The 17,446-nt window shown below is 38.9% G+C and overlaps 1 protein-coding gene across 1 annotated transcript; it reads left to right on the top strand.

Annotated features, from left to right (window-relative positions):
* The first annotated feature begins 2,317 nt into the window (after positions 1 to 2,317).
* Positions 2,318 to 10,454, top strand: LOC136246383 (probable ATP-dependent DNA helicase RecS). The gene is made up of 2 exons (XM_066037774.1): positions 2,318 to 2,408; positions 9,740 to 10,454. Exons 1-2 carry the CDS (start codon positions 2,386 to 2,388, stop codon positions 10,452 to 10,454), a joined length of 738 nt encoding a protein of 245 aa, XP_065893846.1. The 5' UTR covers positions 2,318 to 2,385.
* The last annotated feature ends 6,992 nt before the right edge of the window (positions 10,455 to 17,446 follow it).

Raw genomic sequence — 17,446 nt, 5'->3', positions numbered from 1 at the left:
TTACTTTATAACTTCTATTTATGTGACTGTCTCAGTAAACCCACCTACTGTAACATACTTTTGAGATTTAAAATTTCGTTTGCATGTTACAATTAAAATATACAAGCCATTACTCAGGCAAGCAAGTCTCAAACCCACACATATATTGAGTATTAGTTACGAAGTGGATATTCAGCCGGTCACCAGTCACAGTGCAATATTTATTTAGCCGGTTATTTGTTGTACAAACATTAGAAATCTGTCTATAGTTAAGAGACACAGTTGTAGGATTAAGAACAGTACCGCTAGGATTAGGAACAGTGTTCTTAAGATTAACAATAATATACGAAAACTACAGCACAAAAAGAGTGGGTAAAAGTCAAATATAGTACAAGGTGAAGCTGAGTGCTATATTTCATCTCAAGATCACTCTTTGAGCGTTATATATTTCGTATAGCAATATCAAGGTAATGAATGCTTCACTGATTCAAAGTTTCGAACTGGAGCTCAAGTAAAACATGTCTGAAACTATTGGAGACTCACCAAGCAAGCCTTTAGCGAAACAATCGACTTTGCTCTGGATACGGATGTACCTTGAAGACCGGCTCTCTGGAGTGCCTTTCCCTCCACCACTGGGGTACTTTCTTCTCAAGTTCATCGTCCCAGGGCTGTCAAGTTGAACAATCCAGAATGAGTGAGATTCTTCCAAACTATGACTATGAATCTATGATGGAGACACATCATGCAATCACCTATCAAATTTATAACTAGTGGGCTAGGATTCGGGCGTCTGTATTTAGCGGATCACGGATCAACGGATCACGGATCGGCGGATCACGTGATATGCATGCTCAACTCGATTTTGAGCACTGGGAAATATTTATACCCTATACTATATAACTATAATAATTAGAGCGCGCGCGTATTAAAAATTTAACACACGTACAGAGTAAGATTATTTTAATTCACCTTAAAACTGAATCACTGATGTATTCTTTACACCAACACAATATTCAATAGACTAGTTCTGTATTGCAAAAACAAACGACAAAGGATACGCTAGCGCACTCACGTGTGAATAGGCTTCTAATATGTTGGCGTGTATCCTTTGTCGTTTGTTTTTGCAATACAGAGCTAGTCTATTGAGTATTGTGTTGGTGTAAAGAATACATCAGTGATTCAGTTTTAAGGTGAATTAAAATAATCTTACTCTGTAAGTGTGTTAAATTTTTAATACGCGCGCGCTCTAATTATTATAGTTATATAGTATCGATTGAAATCTCTTCAGGCTTCCTACCTGTGGATAAAATATAAATTCTACAGTATGCTGTATGTTACACTAGGGTATAAATATTTCCCAGTGCTCAAAATCGAGTTGAGCATGCATATCACGTGATCCGTGATCCGCTAAATACAGACGCCCCTAGGATTCCATGTCATTATATCAGTATGGTTTCCCTGTGCTAGTTATAGCAAAATTGTTAACCAATACATTAACACTGTACTATGGCTAGCTATTCTGTAACTAGCTACATCTACATGTGGTTATATTGCAAAATAATATATTCTGGGTGTGGTATCTGAACTAGCAAAGGCCACTCCAAATAAATTCTCTGTTTCCCATCCTGGACTCAGGCACATTTGCATGCAAGCGGGCAGTCCATTTCCATTATAAGATTGGCAGCCATTCAAGCCATTATTTTTCTGGCACAGCCATAAAAACTACATAAAACCATGCTTAATGCATGTTCAATTGAAAAAAATAACAAAATCGTGAATTTTGCTGACTTGATAACATTGCTGATACGTGAGCTGACACTGTTACAAGATGGCTTTCATTGAGCCTTTACAGAATGCAAGAACATCCAGAAAATAATGGAAGAATACGGAATAATGGAATATTTAGAGCTGACAGAACTGCCAGATGCGGGTGGTGGATGGGAAACAGAAAATTTATTTCGAGTGGCCTAATCCTACCTAGATAAACTGTACTTTCTGGCTGGTCTCTTGTGCACTTGTATAATCCCATTCACTGAGAACAATTCTTGTACAATTATATATTCATACACATCTCTGAACTTTTCAATGCAGATTCATTTCTGTCAACAATCGTTTCTCCATCCCATGCCGCCATCACGTGCAACTAATCTCGACTTCAGACAACTATCAGAAAACTGCTGGTATAATAATGACATTTTGAGGTCACCCAAAACTATGAAGTCTCCTGTCCGATAATTTCTGGTTATGTCCCATTACTTCGTGCTACGTGGTGGTAACATCCACATTTGAATCTACGGATCACATGACACCAGTACCTATTACTCTAAATAATGCACATCTCGAAGGTTTCGTTGCTAGCACCAAGGAGCGCCTACTGCTGAGGAAACTTTCGAACTGCAAGAGATTATGACTGTGGGTGTGAGGAAAAGGTTGGATGCGTGTGATTGTGCGTGTGACTTGACAGGTCTGACGTCGTCCGTAAATCAAGACACACGATAGTGTGTCGTGCGGCCCAAGAAGCCGGCGCGCCACACCGTGAGTATATTAACAGGAAGAAAGGAAACGCAATTTTAACCCCTATGTAGCTCTGTGATTCCTTATCCGATTGGAACCAAATTTGCTAGAGACGTGCCGCCCAGGTAGGGGAGTCTACATGCCAATTTTGAAGAAAATCGCTCCAGCCATTTCCGAGATACGAGCGAAGAAAATTTCGTTTTAATTTCTTCGTTTTTTTCTTCTTCATCTTCATTTCGCACACTTCGCAAAATTCGCCATAAAACACGAATGCGTGCTCGGATTGGGCTGAAATTTGGCACACTTAATGGGCTCATTAAGTCGGATCTCCGTACCAACTTTGGTAGGAATCCAATGAACATTCACGGAGTTATGACCGATTATTTGCGTAAAATAAGGTCGAAGGTCTGTCACGCCTACAGGGTAAACCCCTTGGAGGAATCAGTTGAAAATTGATATGTGACCCGGTCTGCGAAAAGGGCTCTTATAGCCTTTCCAATTGCATATATATGGTAACCCATAACTTGACTGGTGAATATGGTACAAGCCTACAATTTGGTCACTCAACAACCCTAACCTGGCAGTAGCTGTGGGTGCAATTACATGGTGATAGCTTTAGTAGATTAGGAGTTATGATTAGCCAAACATGGATAATTGGAAAGGCTATAAGAGCCCTTTTCGCAGACCGGGTCACATATGTAGATGGAGCAACCATCGTAGGAGTGCCTTTTTGTGGTTTGAAAGGAATCGGGATAAAGACCATGGAGATATGACACAAAACCCAACCTGTGTCAAAATTACGCGATCGATTTTTATGAACAAAAAAACTATTAGAGCAACGAGCTGAAAATCAGTATGTAGCTGGAATAATCATCATAGAAAGTTATTGCAGTAGTACAGAAGAATCGCATTACAAATCACTGAGTTATGATTCGAAAGGCAACTACGTGCAGCAAATGCGAGATCGAGATACTCTAATAGAACAGTCACCCTAATAAAGCATTCAGCTGCATGTATAATTTACTTAGTTATATTACATTGCAAGTTATTCTGTAGGGAATTCAGCTACAAACAAGTCACCCTGTAGTCAGATCAACTAGAAGAAGGTACCTAATAGAGAGTTCAGCTACAAAGAAGCCATCATGTAGAGAGTTCAGCTGAAATAAATTACCCTGTAGAGAATTCAGCTACAAACAAATTGCCCTGTAGAGAGATCAGCTAGAAGAAGTTACCTTGTAGAGAGTTCAATTACAAAGAAACAATCATGCAAAGAGTTTAGCTGCAAACAAATCACCCAGTAGAAAGTTCCGCTATGAACAGATCACACTGTAGAGAGTTCAGTTAGAAACAAGTCATCCTGTAGATAGATCAGCTAGAAGAAGTCACTTTGTAGAGAGTTCAGCTACAAAGAAACCACCATGTAAGAGAGTTCAGCTGCAAACAAATCACCTGTAGAGAGTTCAGCTAGGAACAAGTCACCCTGTACAGAGATCAGCTATAAACAAGTCATCCTGTAGAGAGTTCAGCTAGAAGAAGTTACATTGTAGAGAGTTCAGCTGAAAACAAATCGCCCTGTAGAGAATTCAGCTACAAACAAATCACCCTGTAGAAAGATCAGCTAGAAACAAGTCACCCTGTAGAGAGATCAGCTAGAAACAAGTCACCCTGTAGAGAGTTCAGCTAGAATAAGTTACCTTGTAGAGAGTTGAGCTACAAACAAATCACCCTGTAGAGAGTTCAGCTGGAAGAAGTTACATTGTAGAGAGTTCAGTTACAAAGAAACTACCATGTAGAGAGTTCAGCTGCAAACAAATCGCCCTATAGAGAATTCAGCTACAAACAAATCACCCTGTAGAGAGTTCAGCTAGAAACAAGTTACACTGTAGAGAGATCAGCTAGAAACAAGTCACCCTGTAGAGAGTTCAGCTAGAAGAAGTTACATTGTAGAGAGTTCAGCTACAAAGAAACTACCACGTAGAGAGTTCAGCAGCAAACAAATTGCCTTGTAGAGAATTCAGCTACTGACAAATCACCTTGTAGAAAGATCAGCTAGAAGAAGTTACCTTGTAGAGAGTTCAGCTACAAACAAATCACCCTGTAGAGGGTTCAGCTACAAACAAGTCACCCTGTAGAGAGTTCAGCTAGAAGAAGTTACATTGTAGAGAGATCTGCTACAAACAAGTCACCCTGTACAGAGTTCAGCTAGAAGAAGTTACATTGTAGAAAGTTCAGCTACAAAGAAATTACCATGTACAGAGTTCAACTGCAAACAAATTGCCCTGTAGAGAATTCAGCTACAAACAAATCACCCTGTAGAAAGATCAGATAGAAGAAGTTACCTTGTAGAGAGTTCAGCTACAAACAAATCACCCTGTAGAGAGTTCAGCTACAAACAAGTCACCCTGTAGAGAGATCAGCTAGAAACAAGTCACCCATAGAGAGTTCAGTTAGAAGAAGTTACATTGTAGAGAGTTCAGCTACTAAGAAACTACCATGTAGAGAATTCAGCTGCAAACAAATTGCCCTGTAGAGAATTCAGCTACAGACAAATCACCTTATAGAAAGATCAGCTAGAAGAAGTTACCTTGTAGAGAGTTCAGCTGCAAACAAATTGCCCTGTAGAGAAATCAGCTACAGACAAATCACCTTGTAGAAAGATCAGCTAGAAGAAGTTACCTTGTAGAGAGTTCAGCTACAAACAAATCACCCTGTAGAGAGTTCAGCTAGAAGAAGTTACATTGTAGAGAGTTCAGTTACAAAGAAACTACCATGTAGAGAGTTCAGCTGCAAACAAATCGCCCTATAGAGAATTCAGCTACAAACAAATCACCCTGTAGAAAGATAAGCTAGAAGAAGTTACCTTGTAATGAGTTCAGCTACAAACAAATCACCCTGTAGAGAGTTCAGCTAGAAACAAGTCACCCTGTAGAGAGATCAGCTAGAAACAAGTCACCCGTAGTGAATTCAGCTAGAAGAAGTTACATTGTAGAGAGTTCAGCTACAAAGATACTACCATGTAGAGAGTTCAGCAGCAAACAAATTGCTCTGTAGAGAATTCAGCTACAAACAAAACACCCTGTAGAAAGATCAGCTAGAAACAAGTCACCCTGTAGAGAGATCAGCTAGAAACAAGTCACCCGTTAGAGAGTTCAGCTACAAACAAGTCACCCTGTAGAGAGTTCAGCTAGAAGAAGTTACATTGTAGAGAGGTAAGCTAGAAACAAGTCACCCTGTAGAGAGTTCAGCTAAAAGAAGTTACATTGTAGAGAGTTCAGCTACAAAGAAACTACCACGTAGAGAGTTCAGCAGCTAACAAATTGCCCTGTAGAGAATTCAGCTACAGACAAATCACCTTGTAGAAAGATCAGCTAGAAGAAGTTACCTTGTAGAGAGTTCAGCTACAAACAAATCACACTGTAGAGGGTTCAGCTACAAACAAGTCACCCTGTAGAGAGTTCAACTAGAAGAAGTTACATTGTAGAGAGATCAGCTACAAACAAGTCACCCTGTAGAGAGTTCAGCTAGAAGAAGTTACATTGTAGAGAGTTCAGCTACAAAGAAATTACCATGTACAGAGTTCAACTGCAAACAAATTTCCCTGTAGAGAATTCAGCTACAAACAAATCACCCTGTAGAAAGATCAGATAGAAGAAGTTACCTTGTAGAGAGTTCAGCTACAAACAAATCACCCTGTAGAGAGTTCAGCTAGAAACAAGTCACCCTGTAGAGAGTTCAGCTATATAGACAAAGTTACATTGTAGAGAGTTCAGCTACAAAGAAATTACCATGTACAGAGTGCAACTGCAAACAAATTCTCCTATAGAGAATTCAGCTACAAACAAATCACCCTGTAGAAAGATCAGATAGAAGAAGTTACCTTGTAGAGAGTTCAGCTACAAACAAATCACCCTGTAGAGAGTTCAGCTAGAAACAAGTCACCCTGTAGAGAGTTCAGCTAGAAGAAGTTACATTGTAGAGAGTTCAGCTACAAAGAAATTACCATGTACAGAGTTCAACTGCAAACAAATTGCCTTGTAGAGAATTCAGCTACAAACAAATCACCCTGTAGAAAGATCAGATAGAAGAAGTTACCTTGTAGAGAGTTCAGCTACAAACAAATCACCCTGTAGAGAGTTCAGCTAGAAACAAGTCACCCTGTAGAGAGTTCAGCTAGAAGAAGTTACATTGTAGAGAGTTCAGCTACAATAAAACTACCATGTAGAGAGTTCAGCTGCAAACAAACAAATTGCCCTGTAGAGACAAACAAATCACCCTGTAGAAAGATCAGCTAGAAGAAGTTACCTTGTAGAGAGTTCAGCTACAAACAAATCACCCTGTAGAGAGTTCAACTACAAACAAGTCACCCTGTAGAGAGTTCAGCTAGAAGAAGTTACATTGTAGAGAGTTCAGCTACAAACAAATCACCCTGTAGAGAGTTCAGCTAGAAACAAGATACAATGTAGAGAGATCAGCTAGAAACAAGTCACCCTGTAGAGAGTTCAGCTAGAAGAAGTCACATTGTAGAGAGTTCAGCTACAAAGAAACTACCATGTAGAGAGTTCAGCTGCAAACAAATTGCCCTGTAGAGAATTCAGCTACAAACAAATCACCCTGTAGAAAGATCAGCTAGAAGAAGTCACCTTGTAGAGAGTTCAGCTACAAACAAATCACCCTGTAGAGAGTTCAGCTACAAACAAGTCATCCGGTAGAGAGATCAGCTAGAAGGACCATTTTGCAGAGAGGTTAGCTACAAAGAAATCACCCTGCTTCATCTTTTCTTCTTCCTGTAGTAAAGAAAAAATGACAGGTTAAAAAGCCCTAAAGCTGGCCATAGGCCAGCTTTGGGGTATACAAATACAAAAAGAAGTGAAATCTAATCCAAAACAGCCAAGCTGTAAAAAAAGAGTGCGGCCCTCAGAAAGGCTATGGTGAAAAAAGATGTGAAATCCAAGGTGGCGGCCAAGAAATGGCTGTGATGGTAGATTAATGGTAAAATTTTTAATAACAACAATTCAGGTGAATTTGGTGCCGCTTGGTCTTGGCACAAAATTCGCCTGACTTGTCGTTTTTAAAATTTTTACCATTAACCTACCATCACAGCCATTTCTTGACCGCCACCTTGGATTTCACATCTTTTTTCACCATAGCCTTTCTCAGGGCCGCACTCTTTTTTTACAGCTTGGCAGTTTTGGATTAGATTGTAATGTACATAAATTTACGTTGTTTATTTGTATGTGCATTTATCTCAGCATTCACTGATTCAGTATTAAAATTACGCGCCGCAGAATGGTGAACTCGATACTTGACAGAGACCTGACCACGGAGTACCATGTGGCTACTACAGTGGACCCTCACTAGACTAATAACACGATTAGCTACCTCACAGCTGGTGATCTATGGATAACTTCTCAGTAATGCACCTATCAATGTTAAGCCCCACCCCCCAGTACGGGGAGGGTAGGGATATAGTGGGGATTTGATCAAGTGGAAAGTCAAATTCCCCTACCTGGGGGTGAATTATCAGGTCAAATCCCCACATAGTCCCACCCTATGAGGTGGGGATAGGAAGGGGATTTTGAGGTGGGGATAGGAAGGGGATTTGACAACCAACGTGTTGTAAAAACAGAAGCCACAGTGACAAAGTAAACGAAGTGCAGCAGTTTTATCACGTGTTCTCTCGCACTTCACTTATAAAACTACTGTAAAGGATCTATGCTACTATAGAGTGCTTGTTCAAATTCCCCACCCCTGGGGGAAAAATTTAAGTTCAAACCCCCTCCTAACACCCCACATAGCCCATACTGGGTGGGGTGGGGCTTGACATTGATAGGTGCATAACTAACTTATTTGTGTAGCTAGCTACTAGGTAGTGTGTGCGTACTTTCCTACCAACACAGTGAATGATCACAGGGGCGGATCTAGAGTTTGAAAGCGGGGGGGGGGGGGGTACACTTTGCTGAAAAGTTGAAGGCAAAAAAAAGGTCACAGCAATAATGGCTGCCCTTTACCAAATGTATTTCTATAAAGTATATAAAGATTCTTATTCAGATCCTTATTCATAGCTTCATGGTTAAGCTTAGTCTCGCGTGGCCAGACCGCTTTTTTTCCGTATATTGGGTGGGGAAAAAAGGGTCTGGTGCAACTCCAATAGCAGTTTACTTCTGAGCCATCCCCAGGCGCTGGGGACGCTAATTGGATAACTTTGGCCGCAAAAGAGGCCGGTGCGAATGACGTATAGCATTGCCAATGGTGACGTTGCGACATTCTAGCCGGCTTGTTTGTTTGTCTTCGACAGAGCTAGTTGGCTTCTCCAAACTGGAAGTGATGAACTTTAACGACGCTTTAAAACAGACATCGGACCAAATTAAGATACATTTAAAAGAGAAACAAATCGAAGCCATCTCAAGTTTTTGTTCCGGTCACGATGTATTCGTTTCACTGCCAACTGGATACGGCAAATCCCTTATATACGCCATGCTGCCTTCAATGTTTGATAAGATGAGAGGTACAGTGGTTACTATCGAATTTCGTCTATATCCCTGATCATAGGAAAAACTGGCAGCATAAGGCCAATGAAACTTGATTGCCAGTTTCTCGCTCAGATTTTTGAAAATTTGATTCGGGCGGGCGGTTATTATTCATTATTCATTATTTTTCCAAAAGCACAACACACATGCAAACATGAAGATTTCTGCCAAAAAACAGTGAGATCTACACTGACTATACTCTTGCATTAAATAGCTAAAGTACGTTACTAATCTATAACAAGTGATTTTTCCATTAGAGTATAGCTGATTGCTCTATTAGAGTAAAAGTGACTGTTCTATTAGAGTATTTCGATCTGGACTACCAATAATGAAATTCCATGCGGGTGTATCAAAAGCATGCGGGCGATGACGCGAAACTGCTAATCAAGTTTCATTGGCCTAATTGTATGCATAAGCCCATTGAATGCTATCATGATAGAGCAGCAGGCCAAGTTTACGGCAGCTGGTATACGAGCTGAGTATGTTGGTGAGAGTCAGAAGGATACAACAGCATGGAGAAGGGTGGTTAATGGAGAAATGCAACTACCGTACATAAGCCCAGAAAACATTATTTGTAATCCGCACTATCGACATATACTGAGAACAACAGTACAAAGATAATTTGGTAGGAATAGTTGTCGATGAGGCACATTGCATTAAAACATGGTATGCATGGTCATAATTGTCAAATCGTTTCATATTTACTCTACTTTATTCAGGGAAGATGACTTCAGAACAGCATATGCTTCTCTTGGTGAACTTTGCAGTATTGTACCTGGCAATGTGAATATAATGGCACTCACAGCCACTGCCACACTTAGTACCTTTGAAATTGTTAAAGAGAGATTGTCCCTGCAGGAACCAATTGTCATTGGAGTGTCTCCAAACAGGCCTAACATAAATCTTTCAGTGTTACCAACCAAGACACTTGATTCTGTAGTCGACATCATTTGTGAAGGATTAGAAAAGGACAGGCTTTCTTATCCTAAAACTGTGGTGTTTTGTCGGAGTTGTCAAGACTGTCCTAAGCTGTATGATGCTATCATTAAAAAGCTGGGAAGGGCTAAGTCTGAACCACCAGGGTATCCCAATCTCTTAGAGTATCGATTGGTTACTATGTATACTAGAGCATCTAAGTCATCAATGAAAGAATTGGTCATGCAGATATTCAGAAGTGATAAATCAATTCTTCGTGTGCTGATTGCTACAACAGCATTCAGCATGGGAATAGATATTCCTGATATACATCAAATATACCATTGGGGAGTTCCAAGTGATGATGTGGAACAAAATCTTCAAGAGATTGGAAGAGCTGGCAGGGATGGGAAGAGTTCTTATGCAGTTTTAATTACAAGCAAAGGTTATAATGTTCAACAGAAGATGAAATCTTACTGTGAGAACAAAGATAGTTGTAGACGAAAAAAAACTATTTGAATCTTTTATTACGTATGAACATAAAGAGGCTAAAAAATGTGCATGCTGTGACATGCGTACTTTGTCTTGTGACTGTGAAAAATGTTCTGGATTGATGTAACAATAGTTCATATTTTCTGTGTGCATATTTAATTGTTTACATTTGGTATGTTTTAATCCTGTCTTGTATCCATATCTTCAACTGATTTGAAGGACATTGCTGTAAAATTGCATTGAAATTTGGGAATGACCGATGTTTGCGTTTGGCTTTAACATCGAAAACTTCCATTTCTATTAATACCTCTTCCACGATCTCAACATCTTTCACGAAGTTAGGTGGGTTGTGCTTATCGGCCTCTCCTAGCTTCAATGTCATTTTGCTCCTCAAAGTTATCACAGATATAATGTAGCACACCAATTGACTGAGCTGCACGACTGATAGCATTACTTGGATATAGGGAGTTGCCCAGTTTGGTGATTGCATTGGAATGTAAACCACGGATGAGTCCCTTTAGCCGCTTATTCAAATGTTCTAAATGTATATCACAAGATATATTAGTACCACTTCTACCTTTAGTGTTTATAAATCTACTCCACTTAAGCTGTGCTGCTTTGCATTCAGATAGAAGGCAGTGATATTGTGATAACATTGTTATTGCTTCTTTGCAATAATTCCGGTGGCCTTTGACTCGAAATATGACTAACAAAAACTTCCAGTAGTCAATCACACGGTCACCATCACCTTCACTGACTGCATCATTAAATGCATGCCAGAACAGCAGAAGTGTGATCAGTTGGGTAGCATATAGGTGTATCTTGTCATCCCTGGGAATTTTTTTTGATGGGTCATAGAAAGTGTAATTTTCTAATATGGCTTTAGCCAAATCCATCACATCATCATACTTCTGTTTAGCCAATATCATTTTTGCAGCAGAAGTAACATGAGCATGTAGTATAATGGTCAGGAAGTCCTCGCACCCTTTCATATTGGCTTCAGGGTCAAGCGATGCTCCACAATTTAACAATACCTTCAACTGGGCTAAAATTCCCTTTTCAGCTGATGAAATTTTCTTGTAGAAGTGCTTCCAAATGGCCTATGAAAACCAAGGTACAAATGTAATACAGTGCATGATAATCAGAGACAATTATAATTTTTTTCAAATCCCAGAGAAAATGTCAGGCAACCTAAAGCATTACCTGACATTGATATGCTACTGTTTACACAATTCGTCATAATAGGGAAATCTTTACAATACATTGACAGAATAGAGTGACAATAATAATACAATCATTGTTGTCAAATTGTGTTTGCTATTATTGACAATACTTCACTATAAAAACTCTACAACTTTCTTCTATTTTGATCTGACATTTTGTCAGGCAGGTTCCATTATGGTCGGCCATACATGATATTTGCCTAATAAATGGCCTATGTCAGGCAGTAAAAATTGACTCTGATGATAATTGAATTAATACACAAAACATCATTACCTTAAGAAGGCATTGTTTTGCATGCCAATCTTCACACACTGGCAAAAGGCCCTCTAAACGATCTGTCCTTGAGCATATATCGGAATGATGATCTGATCGTATGGCTACATTTCCTCTGGCTCGTGCTACTGTTAGCTGATCACCCCCAAACAATATCTGATGGAACATTTCCTCAATAGCATGGCCATCCTCAAACATATCGTACCACTGTTTCACATCTCTAGCTGGAACATAATCATGCAGTTTTCCCATGATGTCACACATTTCATCAAGCTTATTCTCATTCCGTTGCAGTACTCCAAGGGGCACCTATTACGGAAATAAAAATCTGTACTAGCTACAAAATTGCATACCACTTCTGACTCTTGAGACATTTCCCTTGAGTATTTGCTGTGTATGTGCCATTCCAGATCTTTAGCTTGACTTGAGTAAATCTTGAAATGTTTGACTAAGATTCTACATACAGGGGATGTATAAATATTAAGTTTTCTATCCATTGGAGCTTGTCTAAGCAGCCAACAGTATAGAAAGGCCACCTCTCTACCAATTTGAATTTATAATGTAGTGAGAACTGTATTTACTTGGTTAAACACCGCAGCATTTATTACCTTAGTTCCAAAAATTGATGCAGTGAGTATTAAATTTTGAATTTGACCACTGTTTGATGCTAAAAAAAGTATGTTACTTTCAAAATCAATCTGTGCACTACTCAAGTGCAGCTACAGTACTATTAAAGGTGCTGTGTTTAACCAAGCAAATACGGTAATCGATCTGCCTAAGGCAACCATTTACTTATTATGGAATAAAATTAGCTCTAGTGACTAGTTTCCTTGTGTTCACGTAACCTACCTTGACAAAAGCACGATGACTTCTTTATTCAATTGATTTACATCAGCTTTATTGATCAACAGTTTGGATACATCAACAGTAGCAGGAGTAGGTTTAAAGTCTGATAATGATGACAGATATACACGATCCTTTACCGCATAGAAATGAAACGTATGCATGGAAATGATCTTCTTATCATGGCGATGGAAAGATCTACGGAAATTCTTAAAAATATTATCTCCAACTAGTTTAAAACCACACCAATTAGTGGTTTCTGATGAAGATGTGGGCTGAGCAAATTCAGGTTGAGCATCAACCATGGAAGATTGAATGGCTTGTGTTACAGGAACATCAGAAGTAGATAAGTTGCTAGTTGACATTTGTAGGACTGTAGAGGATAACTCTTGTATTGTAGTGGACAACTCACTCATAGTTGGCAATTCATTAGCACTTGGTTCAAAAGGGGCATTAGCAGAAATGTTAACTAGTGTGTCAGATAATTCCTTGATTGTAGCAGAGAGTTCTTCCACAGTAGGTAGTTGAGACGGATCAGTATGTACAGTGTCAGATACCATGATATCATTTTGCTCATCCGAACTCTCTTCTTCATTAAAACTTTCTTCATTCTGTCTTCATCAAACAATAGACTAATTTGACTTGTACTTGGTGTGGATATACCAGTAGAGTACTGAATGGACTAAAAGATGGTGAATCAGTACTGTCACTTTTTGAAGAATAACCAACTAAATGATTATACTGATTCGGATCCTACATGAGATAATATTTACAGTACTACAAATTTGATAGGTATTTGTGTTATACAGACTTGTGATTCTTCTATCTGTATACAATCTATTAAATACAACTTTGGTAGACTATCAAAATCCTTCACAAGCCTATCAATCATATAAAGAGTACCTCTGTGTGACTGACACAGCATCAAAGGATGTAAGCAGTTATATATCTATAACAAGAGGGCAGGAATTGAAGTGTATGATACTGTAACAATATTATTAAAATACACCAAGTTTTTAATTTTCACCGCTTCAGCCAGTTTTCATTATTATTCACTACAGAGAAACCAGGGTGGTGTCTATTCACTAGACTGACTGAATTTTACTTTTTCTAAGACTAATTTAGCATGTAAAATGTGTAGGAGTTTCTTTAATCAAGCATTTTCAAATTCCATTAAAATATATATAGCTAATAGTGATTAGGACTGAACCCACGAAAACTGGGCATGTGAACACAAACTATACATAACAGGTTATACTTTATTACTTGAATACATTATCTGCATTATGTAACTTGCATTAAAATTCCATTTAGGTAGCCATTTAATAAGAACGGAAACCTGTATGATCATAACATAAGTTATGAATCATGTAGGTTTGTAAAGTAGGCAAAGTTGAGTGCCCACATGCATGCCCTGTTTTCACAGCCCCAATCACATATTATGGATTTCCATGACTATACAATAGTCACCATATAGAAATTAAGTTGTACAAGTTTAACGAAGTTTAACTTGGGTATTTGTAGCTATAGGGTGATGGTTGTTCACTAGTTGCTAGGGGTACAAATATGCATGCTATGCATTAGACCCATGGGAAGGTGTCAACAAACAACAAATAATGCAATAACTGAGTAGGGCATAGAACCAGTTAGGCAGGTCTGCACAATAGTGAAAGCAGCTTAGTTGTGTTTACCCACCCAATCCAACCTCCACTAGCATAGTGCTGTAGTAGGAGAAAGTAAGTTAAGAGATTCAGTTTATGGTATGTAGGTTAGTAAAACCCTGATCTCTACTTTGAGAATAACTCATACAAGCTTGAAGTCACATGGTCCTATGGATTACCAAAGGTCTATTGTTAACATTCCACAGTCTACTTTCCCACTTCCAGTACATACTCCACAGAATTAAAAACTCTTGTCAAAATTAATGCTGAAAATAGGGACATTGGAAACAGTGGAAATTGAAAACTGAAACTGAAACTGAAACTGAAAAACTGAAACGGAAAAACTGAAACGGAAAAACTGAAACTGAAAAACTAAAATTGGTCAAAACTTCATATTAATAGGTACCTCTTAACAAAGACCACCTCTATAATAAGACCACCTCTATAATAAGACCGCCTCTAAAATAAGACCACCTCATTATAGTAGTTACGTCAAGTAGGTCCAAAAATATAGCTAAGGTGTACTCATAATGTAATAAAGTATCAATCAATCAGACAGTACTTAAAACTGAGTTGAAATGACAGCTGCAGGGTTGTACAAAAGGATATACTATCTTATCATGCCAAGACCTAAAGTCCATGGTCATGTCACAAATGAAAATGGAGCAATTGCATGCATAATTGAATTTGATAATGGATTTCTCATGAATATTATTGTGCATGATTTAGGAGTTGCATAGTTACAAAATCAACATTAATGATTCTTGACTTTGTGTCTTAATAATTGTTAGGCACACGTAATAAGCATCCTCGAAGACTTAAAAACCTGAGGTGATATCAGTAATTACCAAGGCGCAGGTAAATATTGACAGGTTTTTAAATCCTCTGAAAATAGCATACATGATTCTGAAACTAACAAAAATTTAAAGCATGCATGTGTTGTATATTACCTGCTTGTGTACTCCATTTGCATAGAACAAAGAAGACATAACCTTTTGCAGTAACCCCATTCTTTGATGCCTCTTTTTCAAGAGCATGGAAATAATGGTACAGACTAGATGCTGGTTGTTCCCTGGAGTGATGGAAGTTATAAGTGATACCAATGTTGGTAAATGTTGCTGCATCTCATCCCACATTTTACTCCATGAAAATGTTTTGATAGCTTCAGGAGTACCTCTTAGAATTGATTCGTGCTGGTCAGAGCATATACTATTGAATTGACTTTTTATGATACAACTCAATGACTTTATGATTTTTCCACTATGTAACTTCACAATTGTTTTGCTAAAAGTAGTGTAATTCCTCCAAGTAATACGTTTCACTGCAGTAGTTCTGTTAGGAGTCAAATTATAACGTTTGTCTCCAATGATTACCTATAAAACATATGAACATACTTACCCCCTATACTAGCATAACAAATGTGTGCCTCACAAGCATATTAAATACATGTATATACTTGCATTGAAAATCAGTTGATTAAAGCACTTAGCTATACTGTGGTGTGCTAAGAAATGCACGTACCAAATAGTAAACTCAGTTCATGTGATTCTATATTATTTTAAGTATGTCTAGTCTGACACTGATTAGTCAATAAAATGCATCAAGCAACCAGAAACTATACCATTGTAAGATACATTTATTACATACCGAAACGGCTGATGGTGAATGAAGTACTCTTTTTGGTTGAGGTTTACGTCTTTTAGCCAGCTGAGGAGTGTGTGGCTCTGATGGCTGTGGACGTTTATGAGAGATGTTGTCATTAGTAAATCTTTGTAAGTATCTCGACACTATCTGTTTAAAATGCATGACTTCTTTATCAGCCTGAACTAGTTTATTCAATGTCTGTATGCCGGCACTCATAACAAAGAATTGAATCATCATTAAACTCATTGAAACTCTGAATGTCACGGTTGCAGAATTGTAGAAGGCATTCCTGGAGCTTCTTTACTAGCTCATTTTCACAAGACCCCAGTCGTTTATGATGATTCTTCCCTTTGCACGTAGCTAGGTCACAGCAACAAAGACAACAGTGTCTTCCAGACGACGATGACGGGCCCTGGAAAACAATGAAATGAAATAAATACACATTTTACTTGTATCCGAACCTCTAGCGAACTCATCCTCCCGTATCCTCTGCGCAACCATAGCGTTAAGCCAACTCGCGTTCAGCAAAACAAGCTGCTGGAGAGAAACTAGGCGCGCGCAAATAGCTATTGCAACGTCACCATAGGCAATAGGCTACACATCATTCGCACCTCCTTTACGGCCAAAGTTATCCAATTAGCGTCCCCAGCGCCTGGGGACGGCTCAGAAGTAAACTGCTATTGGAGTTGCACCAGACCCTTTTTTCCCCACCCAATATACGGAAAAAAGCGGTCTGGCCACGCGAGACTAGGTTAAGCTACACTACCCCACTGACTGCTTTTTTAGAGTGACTGTTCTATTAGAGTATCTTGATCTTGTATGAATTTTTTTTCTGAAAGAGATGAAGGAGGAGGGGGGGAGCACGCCCCCCCTGAATCCGCCACTGGATCATTATTACCTCATTACCTGCACAAATTTGTACACATGATATCTGTCGACTATGACAGGGATTAGTGGGGGAATCACAGGGGATTAGACAAACCCCTATCCCCAGTAGTGGGGGCTTTTACTCTTCCAACACTGGAATGGGATGGGAGTAAGGGCTTAACAGTGATAGGTGCATAACCATCATAATAAAATGATAGCTACAAGCTCAAAGCCGAAGACTTGTAACCTAGATGGCCAGTTTGTACTCATGAATATACACATGAGTTATTTAATCCCTGAATCAAAAGCCTGAGCTTCGCTCTAAAATACCCCCTCCCACCCCCACCCATACTTCCCCTATTTAGCCAGAAATGGAGTTTACAAATGATAGATCCATTACAATCAGCCCAATGTGTTGTTATGCACCTATCAATGTATAAATAGCTACCCCTCTACTATAAGATTACTGGTAAACTTTCCCAAAGCAACATAGCCAAGTGGTAAGAG

This window comes from Dysidea avara, chromosome 2 (genome assembly GCF_963678975.1).
Source record: "Dysidea avara chromosome 2, odDysAvar1.4, whole genome shotgun sequence".
Classification (NCBI taxonomy): domain Eukaryota; kingdom Metazoa; phylum Porifera; class Demospongiae; order Dictyoceratida; family Dysideidae; genus Dysidea; species Dysidea avara.
Note: the sequence above shows the minus strand (reverse complement) of the source record. Positions and strands in the feature narration are given on the sequence as shown.

What these genes read in the sequence shown, in the direction of transcription:
- LOC136246383 (XM_066037774.1), top strand. Translation starts at nt 2,386, where the DNA reads ATGACTGTGGGTGTGAGGAAAAG. An exon ending in ACTGTGGGTGTGAGGAAAAG is followed by an intron (nt 2,409 to 9,739) that starts GTTGGATGCGTG and finishes TACTTTATTCAG; the next exon opens with GGAAGATGACTTCAGAACAG.